We start from the raw sequence: 14,897 nt of genomic DNA, 5'->3' as shown, positions 1-14,897 counted from the left end.
TCATAGAGGGGTAGAGAGCCACATAAACAAAGCGGCCCTTACTGCCCCTCTGAAATCCCATGGAGCCTAAAGATTACATTAGTTTCCAAATTAATCAGACAATACACTTCCCACATATGTCTATTCATCCCTTAAAAGTAGCTTTCTGTATTATCTTCCACTCATTTTACTCAAATTGATATTTTCAAAACATACCAAGTTTACTGTTCCCTAAACATTACCTCAAACATATCATTTTTTAAAATGACTGTGACTCCTTAAAAAAGATCTTACTATCTTTAAAGGCATTTCTGAAACAAAACCTATTGTTCTAACATGCAAAGTTAGTTATTTTGATATGTAGTCTTAAACGTTTCTGCGTATTGAATGTTATGTAGTTTCAAAATTCTGGTTTGCACATGAAGTATACAATAAAAGTACAATATAAATAAAATAGTTTATTACAAGTATTTTAAAAGAGCTCTACAATACACTTTCAAAACATTTCATACAGTATTCTGTCTTTCAATATGAAACAGTTCACATAGGGAGAAAAAAATCTCAATATGTAACTATAGTCATTATTAACGTACTGAATTCATCTGTCATACAAAAATCATAGTAACTACAGACTGTTTCTGAGTATCTTTCCTGGTTTTATTCTCTCTGAAAATGGGAAAGAATAACATGTACGAAAATAAAATAAAATAAAAACTCCCTTCACCCTTCACTTCATTTATACCAAAGACTACAAAGCTCATGCCACAGCAAAACCTAGATAAATCACTTCAAAATTTCAAAAAAAATATCAAAACCATTTTACTTAAATAAATATGGATCTATTTAAATAGTTAAAAGAATGCCATGTATCTTACAGATATGTTAACTTAGAAATTGAATTAAAAACTTCAGGTTTCAACTATTCAGAAGCTGCATAACAAAGGAAAATATCCTAAAAGGTAGTTTTTGCAGAGGAGAAGAAGAAACAAACTTCATTCTTGTTCATAATGAATAAGCTCCACTGCACTTAAACTTTCTGCCAGCCCAACAGGCACAATGGGCAAAGCTCTCTACTTACCAGAAAGTGTAACTACAGATTCTATTAATAAAAAATTGGAATTACTTAATTTGAGCTAAAAGTAATTTTCAGTCTCTTATATTTAATGTAATGAGAACATGAATTCCCGACAAAACTGCTCGTCTGAGTTATTATCACATCTTAGAGAACATTTCTTTTACTGGTGCAATATGTACACTAGAAGCAAAGGAGACTGAAACAGATACTAAGCTCGTTTGTAATATTAATGATAATTTCTTGTCCTCTTTTCTGGCAAAAAAATAGTTCAGTATTGTATGAATTTGCCAAAAAAAGCTAGAAAAGGCAAGGGATACACAAAGAAGCAGAGATAATGAAGTGGTGAAATGGATTAATTGATGATAAACCCTGCTATTTTAGCATTGTCTAGTTATATTTTGTCATAAAAAGGGAAAAAATCTAATTTCTCATCCATAGATCTCCAAGCACATTACAAAGCAGTTAAATTTTTTGTTAACTGTTCTATAATGTCACATCAACATTTTTGCTCATTAAACTTTTCCCCCTTTTTCTACTTTCTTCTTTTTTGCATCTTTTATCTAAAAATGTTATTTTTTTAAAAAGTATGAAATAAATACAGCAAGTATCCTTTGATTGTAACATATAGGGAGCCAGAAGAAAGTAAAAGGACCACTTTTTCTGTATTCTGGAAATTACCTTTTTATCTTTACTGTTCTGATAGTAATCATTGGGCACCATAATGTCATAAAATACTATACGGGAAAAGGTATAGCTTTTAAAATATCTGATTCACAGAGCACTGCAGATTGCTGCAACACTATTAATACGGTAAGAACGTGTATTATAAATTAACTTAGGAAAAGAAATGCAAAGTGGCTTTTTTCTTCCATGATTTTTTGTTTTAAACATCTTCTCACATTCATCACTAATTGTATCAGGTAGACAGTTCTGAAGATAGTAAATTAACTCTTCAACAGGCCATCTCCATGATAGAAGAAGATAATCCCCTTCAGTCAATTGTTCGGTCTAACATAAGCCTTTCAATAATTATGCAACCAAAAATTTTAATATGTCATTTCACAGGGCATTATCCAGTTTTGATAAAAACAATATATTCTCCGGTTGTTGCTCAGTGGACCTCAGCTTTAAGCTCTCTTTAAAGTGAATAAGGTGATGTCTTTTCAAATGTGGGGCCTGTCTGAAATTCTTACCACAAACTAAACATTCAAACGGCTTCTGTCCAGCATGCATTAGGTAATGTCTTTCAAGCTTAGAAGGCGATTTAAAAGTTTTAAAGCAGATACTGCATTGATACAATTTGTTAACGTCACTTTTTTCAGTACCTTCAGAAAATTCATGCCAATAGCTGTAACAGCTTTGCTCCGTTTCCAGCAATTTACTACACAAATACGGCTGTGTGTTTCTATTGCTGGTATCAAGAACAAAGTCCCCTGACTCGACTTCAACTTTGATTTCAGCTGCTTGGTTTGACTGAATCAGCTCAAATTCTTGAAAGCCAGATGCCTGTGAAGGTGTTTGAGAATAACCCGAATAACCTACAGGCTGAGAAGACTTAAATTCAATGTGATCTCCCTGATGATTGATAAGTTTGTTCAGGTTTTCAAATTCTACCTGGCAAACGGGGCTTTTGTAGGGTCTCTTTTCAGTATGGGTGAGCTGATGTCTTTTTAAGTGAGCTGACTGTCTAAATGTCTTCCCACAAACATTACAGCCAAAGGGCTTCTGTCCCGTGTGTATAAGATAGTGCCTTTGAAGTTTGGATGAAGATGGAAAGATTTTTTCACATCTGTCACATTTACACACTTTGTGTCTGTTATGTATATTTTTAGCAGCAGCTGAAAAAGCACAATGAAGTACTTCTGGATTGTCAAAGAAACCATCGTCTGATGAACGATAAAAAGTGTCATCTTTATTATGCAGTGAATCATCGATTTTTAACATGCTTTCACCGGTAAGCATACCTTTTAAATTAAGTCCAAAGTCGTGAGGTTGCAGGTGCTCTTGCCAAGGTAATGGCACAGCTAACTTTCTTTTCATCCGATTACTAAGTGCCTTGTGCATGTCAAGCTTGCTATGGCAATCCTTGAAAGGTTTAGTGGAAGCATGCTGATCAGAACGCTGATCTCTAGCTGCAACCAGGTCAGGACTTTTAAAGTGACGTGATTTTATTTTTTTTCTGTCAGTCAGAGAAAAATCTGTTGCCTTTCCCCCAGTACGCTTCAGCTTCATCAGGATGTTATTTTTCATGCTGACTGTGTGGCTGCATGCTGTTGTACCATTATTGGAACTTTTGCCATCTCTCAGATAACAACATTTGTGCAAATTTAGAACCTGCTCCGTTTCAAAACACTTCTCACATGCTGGGCACTGAAAGGGTACAATATAAATCGAGTGAACATCATGTGGGTCGTTCTCCTGTGACTCGTAAGTGTCAGCATTCTCAAAACTATCCCTCTTTCCTTCCAACAGGTTCTGTGGTCTGGGATATTTAAGAGTTTTTGCTTTGTATAAAATATTGGGGAATGTCTTATTTCTGGCGTGGAGCTGTTTGTGCTTCATGAGTTTGCTCTGTATTTTAAACCCCTTCTGACAAAAGCAGCACTGAAAAGGCTTTTCTTCTGTGTGTGTGAGCTGATGGATTTTCAAGTGTGTTGACTGTCTGAAAGATTTACCACATGAAGAACACTTAAACGGTTTCTGGCCAGTGTGAATAAGGAAGTGTCTTTCTAGCTTAGATCTTGATGGAAATGTCTTGTTACACGATTCACAAGCGTGAGTTTTCTTTCTCCTTCTGGCACCGTGTAGACGATCTGCCTTCAGGCACTGATGCAGCATCCACCTCTCTTCAGTTGTAAAAGATTTGCAGCACATAGAACATCGAAATATGCCATAAGTGACCCTGTCTTGCGCAAAATTCACAGAGTTTTCTGCTTGCTTGGTATCATTCTGATAATTTTCGTTATGAAGCTGCTGATGCTTTAAGAAAGTGATTAAGTTTTTGAAGTTTCTATGACAAACAATACACTTAAAAGGTAGATTATGGGTTAACTGATGCCTCTCCAGGTGGACTAGCTGTCTAAATGTTTTATGGCATACATGACATTCAAATGGCTTTTGACCAGTATGTATCAGATAATGCCTAGCTAATTTTGATGGAGTTTCAAACTGTTTATAGCAAATGTCACAAATATATGGCTTTTTCTTGGGTATCCTGTCAGCTGTTACACACTGCTGAACTTTTAACATTTTTAAAAAGCAATTACACCTTGCCTATTGTTAGTTTCTTCAGATAGGTATTTCAAGTGAAATCATCAATTGCACACTAAGATGAAAGGCTGTAGAAGCAGCAAATTTTCTTAGGAGTGATATTCTTAAATCCCACAGGTCCCTAAAATAAGAAAGAGAGTATTATTTTAGCCTGTATTAATATATAATTGCCTAAAATTGTCTCATTTTCTACATAAGAGACCAAAAGCATCTAGATTAGAATACTCATGATTTAACTCTGCTTAAAATGCTTTCCTCATAACAGAGTAATCACCTGTTATGTTACATGATACAGAAAAACTAGACTACTTTCTAGAAGAAACAAACCAGTTTAAAGTCATCTGTGCTGTAACGCAGATGTTTAGTCCTGCACGTTACTTCCAAATAATATACAGTTCAGCTACCTTATAATATTTAGGTTATGTACAAATAAAGCATATTCAAAAAAAACCAAAAAAAACAACACACAAAAATTTACACAAGAAATTTCTCTCCTACAGCAGTAATTCTAACTCACAGATATAATATTTATGAAAATGAGAGAAAGAGATGAGAACTAGCAATTCCTGGGCTTCAGAAATAAAAATTAAATGAATGCAGTGTTAGTGAGAAGTAAAAACTAACAATACACTGAAACTAAGTACAAAGTTACTAGTCACATTTCTGCATCTTATCAGCTCTGTCTGGAAGAAACAGTAGCGTAATCATTTTTGCTTTGTCTCAAAATGGCATACACCAGAACCAGGCAGCAAGAGCAACAAACTAACCATAAACTACACCAGAACCAGGATACTCCCCAAAACAAGCATGAACACAGGCTATGTTCACTATCTCACCACAGCGCTAGAATATCAGAGTTCTGATACCTAACCATGCACATACTCTGAATACATCACAAATACAGAGGTCGTTATCATAATTCATCACAATGACTATTTTAGTCTAAGCCAGGATCATGAAATAGTCAGTTTTAATTCTCCTTGAATTTTCAGCAGACAAAAAAACACTTCGGCAAGCTACTGTGTCTCAGCTAAGGTATAATGAATTGCAAACAAGAAATAATAATTTTGCAAGTACCCGAGTGCATGAAAAGTTATTAAAATATTCATAGGAACAGCTAGAAAGGACCTCAAGCAACCATTTAGTCCAAGCCTTCCACTGTGAAGCCAGCTCATGTCTAGACAGCCTCCAAAGTGGTCTTAACAGCTTCTGCTGAAGGAGGTTCTTTAACCTCAGAAGGGTTCCTGCTCCAATGCGTCACCCTCTCGCAAAGCTTTTCCTTGCACTCAGCTGAGCCTTTCTGTACTACAAAGTTATTTTCATTGTCCTTCCCCCTGTGAACCCGGAAAATAACTAAAGTGTTCTCCGTCACGATTTTATGTATTCAAAGTCTCCCTTCTCTCCTCTTTTTTTTTTTTTTTTTTAACTAGGAAAATTCTGATTTTTCTAAGTATTCCTTTTAGGTCCACTTAAAAAAAAAAAAAAAAAAGAAAAAAAATTAACTGATTGGTCTTTTTAATCATCTCTGGACTAATTTCAATTGGTCACATCCTTCGTAAATTGCAGCATCTAAGACAGATTAAGTATTCCAGTCTGCAAGAGTAGTAAGAACAACAGAATAAAAATACCTCTGTGGTATTACCTAGATCCCCTTATAAAAAAAGAAAAGATGGAGGGAGCAAACTTTAAAGCAACAGCATAGTACTTAGGACTTGTAATAACTTTGAGATACACAATACGTTTCTGCCGACTATAATTTGTGGCATTTTGGTACTACCACTCACAAGCTGTATATTCTTTCTACATACCAGCAGAATAAAAATTAATTTATTCAGTGTCTCCAAAAGCCCTGTCTCTTCACAAAGAGTTAACGTCCCTAGTTTTTAAAAATTCGGAAATATCTGAAAAGTCCATTCAAAGTCATTGCAAAGAATAAAAGCCTACTGCAATTTAAAGCAAGTCACAATGAGATTCAAGATGGGCATAGAAGGCTGAAAATATCTGGTGAATCAAGATTTTTCTTAAGCTTAATGAAAAGAAACCTGGTCATCTCATAGAATCATTCCATCTCTAACAGATATGTTCCTATATATTTGTGGGCCTTATTTAATAACTTTTGGATGTACTCCTTAAGTGCAGTTGTCACTACACTGAGGAGTTACCTAATCCAACTGGAATTGTTCAGGATAGGACTTATCAATGCTATGAAGCAGCTGAGAAAGTCAACTTTTCCTTTGCTATTCTCTTTTCCTGTAGAATTTTAACAGCTATTCGGTTTCAGTCTTCTTTTGAAGATGCAAGAAAACACAACATTCTTAGGAGACCCCCTTTTCCTCCCAGCTGTTGTCACATCATGTGAAAGCAGGGCGTTTAGACAGAGTATGTGTATGACACCAAATGCTTTCTAGTTTGTGCTACTGTGAAGCTAGAGACAGGTGGGCTGAGAAAAGGCAAAAAGCTTCTCTGCTACGCTGGAAATTTCTGTACAGCTCAAGGCAGCTTCCATTAGCAGGGAAGGAAAACCTCCTGAGAAAGAACTGTAAAGACTGATGAATTTTAGTTAACATAGTGTCATACAAATCTAATTTACACATTGGGAAAAGTGCTCAAACAGTATAGCGACATGCAAAGAAAAAAAGTCTGAAGTAAGAGACAACTGTGGCATATTACACAAGGGATTTTTTATTTAGTTTATAAATTTTTTAAAGCTTCTATCTGGCGAGTAGGAAAATGCTCTGTAGTACAAGGTGTCAAAAGCAGAGTAGAGCTTCTTGCTGTGGTCTTCTTGCCCTGTGAATGACTAAAGGCTCAGATGAGGTAAACTTAGGGGATGCAGGGGAAGGAGAAAGGAGCTAAGATGGGCATTACTGTGTGGCCCAAATATATTTTCAAATCCTATTTACTAAGGACAGACTTCTCCGTATCTATTTCAGGGTGCTCTATGCCTTGCACATCTAAGGAATAAACACGCTGCTGCTGAAGATCAAAGAGCAGAAGACAAGCTTGGAATATTGTCTCCTGACAGCCTTGGAAGTATACAGGCTTGTCCTAATTAGAATCAGAAAATGTACTTCCCTATATGATAAGGATTTAGTTTGTGGCATAGGTCCAATTTAATATTAAATTGACACTACTCTTCATCTTGGCTGCAAGGTCGTGCAGAAAAATAGAATCAAGAAGTAATGCAGGCCATTGAAGGTCCACAGAGGACCCTCCTGAGTCTAGTATTATTTAATGATTAAGTAAATATTATGTTTATTAATATTACAGATGGCAGCAAGCTGCAACAAAATGAAAACATGATGGAAGAAAATTCTGAATTCTAATCCAATCTTTACTAATCAGAGAAGGTTTAAAAAAAAAAAAAACAGAACAAAAACAACATGGGAAGGGAACTTTAATAAGAAGAAACACAAGCTTTTCTATTTAGGCAGGAATAATCAAGTGGAAAGGGAACAACTTACTAGGTTATAGTTGTGCATAAAAGACCTGGAGTCCAAGTTGGAACAGAAGCTGAATATGCCAACAGCATGCCATCCATACCAGGATGCGTAAACAGAAGTAAAGTTTTGATAGCACATAAATCTTCCATATTACTCACTACTATTTAGAATTCAGCTGCAGTAGTCTATCTAGTTTTGCATAGTGCCCTTCAGATTGAGTCAAGTATACGAACTAATTGGAATGAGTCCAGAGAAGAGGATCAAGCATGATCAGAGCTTAAATGCATAATGTACAGGAAAAGATTAAAAGTAATTGGGAATGTTTAAGTTAAAATAGAGAAGACCTGATTAAAAAGAACAAAAAAACCCCAAACCAAAACCAAACATAAGGCCAGCTCTTTAAAGAAAACAGAAATAAGCTGTTCCCCAAGCCATTTACAGCTGTGACTAGAAATTCATTCAAATTATAGTAGAGGATTCAAGTACATTATTTTCCTTAGAGCTGCAAAATTTTTCTTCATGAGCATACAAATAAGTTGTATGGGGAGATCGCTCTGCCTCCAACACCGGAGGTTTCCAAAAACGGTCATACAAACATCTCTCAAATTCCCACACACCCATATAGTTGACCCTATACAAGCTGAATATTCTGGCTTGCTTTCCTGTGACTCTTCAATATAATTGAAAACAAACCACTGAAGAATTTAAAATTTGATATATTGCCAAATTTGCCACTGAAGGATTCTTCCGCATTGTTATTGGTATATCCTCAGACCCCTGAAATAAGCTAACGCTTATAGCTTTCCAGACACAATTACAAGAAAATTAATTTTAGTAATAAATGTGTGAAGAAACATAAGATGTATGTAACATCCTCTTGTAATATTACCTACAAAACAGACAAGTGAAAAAATCTACCTGCTGATTTATGAAGCACATAGGATGCAACAGAGGCAGGACTCTGAGCACCGAGACAAACACATTGCACGCCGGATTTCCTCACCAGCTTTCCCTAGGGGAAAGTTCAGACTGCTGCGATGGGGGAACAAATTTCAGCAGAAATGTAACCTTCGCCTGTAGTTACACAGAAATCAGCATCATGCATTACTCCTCAAAGGCTCCTCAACGCTAACACCTCTCATTCTCCCGTTTTCCATGTATTTTTCAAAACATTTTCTGAAGCAAAACAAAAGATACATGACGGTGAAGCGGGGCTGGTTTAAGAACAAACCTCAGTTGTGCTGAAGGGGCCCGAAACTCCCGGGCCTGACACCACCACCACCACATCCCCCCCCAAGCAGGACACACCTAAATCGCGTTAAAAACGTAAAAGCAATTAGCGAGGCAGCCCTTACAGAAAGCAGACCGCGAACCGGCACACAATCGCGGGCGGCTTTCTCGCACCGGCCAGCGGGCCCCCTGCTGGGGCCGCGCCGGCCCGGCCCGCCCGCCCGCCGCGGCTCTCCCAGCGCGCAGTGCCGCCCCCGCCCGCCGGCGAGGCGGGCACGGCACAGCCCGGCACCGGCACCCGCGGCCGGCGATGCCCAGGGGCTCTGCCCCGACGCGCCGCACTGGCGGCCGGCAGCGCCGCGGCCGGCCCAGCACCCGGGGGCCGCGGCGGAGCCCGCAGCGGTGCTGGCCGCCGGCCGAGGGGAAGGGCGGCAAGGGGGGACCAGAGGCGAAGAAGGGAGAGACCTGGAGAAGCAGCTACCGCACCTCCACCTTCCTCATCCCTCCCGGGGTTGCTGCCGCCTAAACTCTCCCCCCGGATGGCACCGAGACGCCGGGATGCCGGGAAACCCGGACCGCAGCTTTCCGTTCCCCCGCGCAATCCCGCCCCGCCTTCCGCCGCCCTGAGCGCCGGGCCGGGCTGTGGCCAGGCCGGGTCGGGGAGGGCGCCGTTCGGCTTTATTTCTGTCCGTGCAGAAAATGATCCCCGTCTCTGCTGCTGAACTCTTGGTGACACGTTACTCCCTACAAATAAGACATATTTTCTACCTCAGCATCCTAAAAGCAAATAACAGATTCCCCCGCTTGTGGGGTTTGTGACTAAAGCACGGTGGCGTAATTACCCTGCTGCGTGATAAACACACCATGAGGCCAAACCGTGCGGCCTAAAAGGCTTGGGAAGTGGTGCCTGGAGGAAAGAGACATTTCCCTGGGAAGTCTAGAAAGACCTTCAACGACACGTGCTCACAAAAGTAACGGTTTTGCAGAGTTTTGCCGCCTCGGCTGAAGGACGGACGGGGGTCCCTGCAGTAGGGGGAGCCTCCTCAGCGAGCGCAGCTTGGCTGGGGTTACCTCAGAGGAATGCCAGGCAAGGGGCTGGAAACATCCAGAAAAAGATAGAAACTGTTTGCAGTTGAGTCCTGCGTCCAGTTCTGGGGTCCCCCGCACAAGAAATACATGGACCTGTTGGAGTGCGTCCAGAGGAGGCCACAAAAACGGTCAGAGGGCTGGAACACCTCTGCTATGAGGAAAGGCTGAGAGAGTTGGGGTTGTTCAGCCTTAAGAAGGCTCCAGGGAGACCTTATTGCAATATATATTGCAATTATACTTAAAGGGGGCTTCTAAGAAAGATGGGGACAGACATTTTACCAAGGCCCATAATGACAGGACAAGGGGCAACAGTTTTAACCTGAAAGAGGGTAGATTTAGATCAGACATAAAGGAAGAAATATTTTGCAATGAGGGTGGTGAGACACTGGAACAGGTTGGCCAGAGAAGCTGTGAATGCCCCATCATTGGAAGCGTTCAAGGTCAGGTTGGACAGGGCTTTGAGCAACCTGACCTAGTGAAAGATGACCCTGCCCACAGCACGGTGTTGGACTAGATGATCTTTAAAGGTCCCTGCCAACCCAAACCACTCTGTGATTCTGTCTCATAAAAGAACACACAGATGGCAGAGCAAAGTGTAACAGATTCACCATAAAAGCCTGTTCATAAAACACAAAGACATGGATAAGGCTCATTAGGTTGTAGCCCTGTTGGGACAGGGAAAGTCCAGTTCAGAGTTTTGACTCAGCCACCTGTGTATACAGCTCAATATGGACTCTATTAGTGAAATCTTAAACTCTTTATCAAAATTTTCACATAAAGACAGGCTGTAGATTTTTTTTTTTTTTTAAGAAATCTGCCCTAGCCCAAGAATAAGAGGGCCAGTAGAAGATGTCTTTTATGCTTTCCTCTCAAAAAAAAAAAAAGACAACAACCTACCAAAAACCTCAAAAATCCACCTTTTAAAAATCAGATCATTGATTAGACCATCTTTGTGAGTGAATTTGCAACACTGAAGACAAAATAAGTCATTCTATTAGATAACACTTTATTAAAGTTTTTTGTTTGGTTTTTAATATAGGTGCATTTTCCTAAGAGCTTTGCTTATTTTCATTCTTTTGTTCATGCAGACTGGAATGAAACAAAAATAATTATTTGCATGTCCAGCATTTATTTCTTAGAAAAACAGGAGTGCCAGCTCACTCCTACTTTTCCTTCACCTGTCCTTTTTCCAAGATTCCACCTCTGTGTGATGGGTGAGATTAGGATCTGACTCCTAGCAGGAGGAATGGAAGAGGGCAGAACAGAACAGACAACAAATCAAAGATTTAAATCAGTGGAAGTCTGGACACTTTGGTATAACAGGGAGAAATACCCTAGAAACTGTCCCGGATAGCAGCTGCATTGGCACGGAACAGATAATAAGTCTCCGCTGGATTTCTCTGGTGTCCCGCAGAAGAGGTAGCTGCAGTAATTTGTATTGTCTTTCTGCTCTGTGTGTTGAGCCCCCTCTCCCAGCCCTACTGGGAATTCAAGAGGCAATCATGCATGCTGAGGAAACTCCCAACAGCATGGCTGTTTCAAAACTATTTGGATAAGCTTGCTGGAAGTGAAGGCTATAAGAAAGCTGAGAAGCAGGTGGCAGTGAGGAACTCAGCTTACAAAGTGAAATTTCAGCTTTCTTTTCCAACATGTGCATGATCCAAATCCCTGCTACTCACAATATAGTTCAGAAAAGGTCTGCCCAAATTTTATCTTTTTTAAACACTAATGCAGAGAAAAGTTTTCACCCAGGTTCCTTTGCTGGGATATTTTATTTGGTTTTGAGCTTTTAAGTTACCTTGAGATTGGTAACAGGCTGCCCTAAACAGCCCCAATAAAGGATGTAGGTACATAGTTGTCATTTAGATTGTGCTGGAGACCTCATCGTTGCCCCATCCTGTGCTCCTCATTCATGGGGCAGAGCTCTTCCTACTTGCAATGAAACAGAGAAAGACAGAATCAGAGTAGTAATTGATGTCTCTCTCTTTTTTTTTAAAGAATGAATTAACCTGGTAATCAGTCATCTTTCACTGATGTGCAGCTTACGTAGTACAAGTCATTGCACTATGATGCCAGCTGATTAAACAATAATAAAACATAGAATTTGATAATCATAATTCTGGTTTTGGATAGAAAATACACCCAATCACCTCTCACTCACTGTTGATGAATAAAGATAGATATCTTATTGCTATAAAAAAAAAAATTGTTTACTGATGAATTTTGTATACCTTAATGAAAGAGAAGTTGGCAGCATTTACAGGCCTAAGCATAAGATAACTTTGCAGACCCTACTATCTCTGCAGAACTGTCCTCGAGATGTATTTTTTGATATCTAGAAACAACTGTCTGTAGAACAATCACTACTTAGTTTAGCACTATTAGAAATCAAATCAGTCTCATCACCAGTGGTACTAAATAACATCTGACCTAGTTTGCAACACATAAACCAAATTTTAACACTATAGGACAAAATTTATTTGCAGTTAAGCTTAAACGCTCAAGGAAACAGCTTACGGTTGATCATTACTTCAATAGCATACAATCATTTATTAACCTCATTGAAAAATAGCCAAGTCTTGTAAGTAAAATGGGGATTGGGACAGCCTATAGCTGAAAGCTTGGAAACACCATATGACCACAGGCTAGTCACTTAGCCTTCTAGAAGTCAATTTCCCAGCTATAAAAAGTGCATAATATTTGTCACATGCCTTTTATAAAGCTATTCAGAAAATTAATTAATCATCTAATAATTGCAGATCACCTGATTCTATACCTGTTTTCTTTTTAAAGCATCTCTTCTATTTTAAAGTATATCCAGTCTTATCAGTCTGTTCTTCATGAAACCTCTGGTCTGGTCTGAAGCAAGAATGCAAGCAGCTGTGTTTAGCTTGTGCCCAGTAACAAATTAATGTAGCAGATCCACAGCTGGTGTAGATTGTTGTAGCTCTCTTGATTTTAATGAAGCTGTAGCAATGTATACCAGCTGAGGATCTGCTTGTATAGTTCTGCGAGTCAGCAGAGAGCGTAATCCAAAAATACCAAATTGAACCTTATAGCCCAGTTATAACAAAACGGGTGAATTCATTCAATATGCTTTTGTGGAAAACCCTGCGACCACAGGGAATCGATTATTTGCTTTTATGATGCTAAAGAATAAAATATGCACGGTTTGTAGGAAATAATGTTGTAACATTGTAGCAATAACTCAAGACCTCCTAGGAGTGGAAAATGGTTTTATTTTAAATCTAAACTGATTTCAGTCATTCACTTATACTTTCATCACATATCAGTTTTGGATATGCTTTTCTGTAACCTGACCGTGATTATTTTCACCATCCTGTCCCACGCTGGCAAGTCATTGGGATTTACACACTGCCCTTTGCCTCCTCATCTGGGTGTCCTGCTAAGCTGCAGGTAGATATGTGCTAGGATCTTGATGACCAGCTAATCGAGGTGCTTTGAATACATGTCCTTCTTGTAACTGTTCTCCAGCTGGTTTTTCCTTCTGATGCTTCCACACCCAGATGTTACTATTCATCCTCCGTGCATACTAATCCTAACATTTCTGTAACAATTTTCTACATACTGAGAATGTGCATGTTTCGATATAGCTGTTACCCCTGTTTTATTTATCTAGATTAGGTTATATTTAATAGATAAATAAAAAAGGAGCAGACTGAAATAATCTACATGGCTGTTATCTGACTTGGCCCTCGAGAGGTTAAACGGATCTGGCTCTAGTAATAGCTATAGTGTTACACATAACGTTCTTTTTTAATTCATCTTTTTCAAAGAAAAGAAAGCATAAAAAATAAACAATGGAAGAATTCCTAAACTTTCCTTAAAGAAAAATTAGACAAGGCTAGAACTGAATTTCAGGATCCTGAAATGCCAAATTGTCCCTTCATTTGTGAAAGAAAACTTAATTTCCCACTTGCTGCAACAACATAAGCTATGTAACTCTTTTACCCTACTATTCTAAATGCATAATACTCCACTTCTTATAGAAGGCGCACTGTTTGGAGTAGGTAATTAACATTTTAGTTTTAATGCTAACAAAAAGTGAGCAATTGCTCTTTTTGTGGGTGTACGCTATAGTATATTGATACGAAAAACCAGACTTTATTCAAATAAATTTTGATTCTCTTTAAGTTTTAAGAATTATAAGATTTTCCCTTAAAATATTGTAACGAAGCCTCCGCAAACTGACAGTTGCAATTCAATTACATGAGTTGCAGGGGCAGTCTGTGAGTTAACTGCAACACGTTATCATTAATGTTGTTTCTGCTTTTGTAAGGTCTTCCATGCTATAAACATGTGCTGTACATGCAATGTGTTACAGCGATTTCCCTGGTGTTATTTTTAGTGAATTCTGGGCTAAATAGGCACATGCCACGGTATATAACTTGCTAATGTGTCAATTAATGCCACCTCAGGGCTGAAGTAGATTGCAAAGACTTTTAAAACTGTGAATGCGCATTTCATGCTAGTGTTAGGTTTCTCCCTTTTTCTCTTGTCCCATTTGCTGCCTTTTTTTTTTTTCCTAAATAGTCCATCTTGAAGTCCTCTGGTGCATAACAATGAATTGCCTTGAGGGGAGATAGTTGTTTAATGAATCTCAGAAATATGTATTCTACACGTGCGAGCATCATATTTTATTTGATTAAGCACTGTGTGGCGGAAGCTCCATAAATTCTCTCTGTATGCTCAAAACAAGAAGCATCTTTTAATGACATTTTTGAGAAAAGTAGACTTTATTTAACCAGACTTATAAAAAGCTAGAGCATCATCTCAAAAAAGAGAAATTT

At 38.7% G+C, this 14,897-nt stretch overlaps 1 protein-coding gene across 4 annotated transcripts; it reads right to left on the bottom strand.

The window, feature by feature from the left end:
* Positions 1-424: 424 nt before the first annotated feature.
* On the bottom strand, positions 425-9,583 carry ZNF770 (zinc finger protein 770). 4 transcript variants are annotated; one of them, XM_087746814.1, is made up of 3 exons: positions 9,463-9,519; positions 8,686-8,943; positions 425-4,445 (listed from the first exon to the last, which is right to left on the bottom strand). In XM_087746814.1, exon 3 carries the CDS (start codon positions 4,301-4,303, stop codon positions 2,114-2,116), a length of 2,190 nt encoding a protein of 729 aa, XP_087602940.1. In that variant the 5' UTR covers positions 4,304-4,445; positions 8,686-8,943; positions 9,463-9,519; the 3' UTR covers positions 425-2,113. The 4 variants fall into 4 exon arrangements, with proteins under 4 accessions (XP_087602940.1, XP_087602942.1, XP_087602941.1 ...); XM_087746816.1 differs by having other exon boundaries at positions 8,771-8,943; XM_087746815.1 differs by lacking the exon at positions 8,686-8,943 and having other exon boundaries at positions 9,484-9,583.
* Positions 9,584-14,897: the final 5,314 nt, after the last annotated feature.

Source organism: Nipponia nippon, unplaced genomic scaffold, assembly GCF_047370975.1.
Source record: "Nipponia nippon isolate SJK-2023a ecotype South Korea unplaced genomic scaffold, ASM4737097v1 scaffold_10, whole genome shotgun sequence".
In the NCBI taxonomy this organism is placed as follows: Eukaryota; Metazoa; Chordata; class Aves; order Pelecaniformes; family Threskiornithidae; genus Nipponia; species Nipponia nippon.
Note: the sequence above shows the minus strand (reverse complement) of the source record. Positions and strands in the feature narration are given on the sequence as shown.

What these genes read in the sequence shown, in the direction of transcription:
- ZNF770 (XM_087746815.1), bottom strand. Translation starts at nt 4,303, where the DNA reads ATGTTAAAAGTTCAGCAGTGTGTAACAGCTGACAGGATACCCAAGAAA.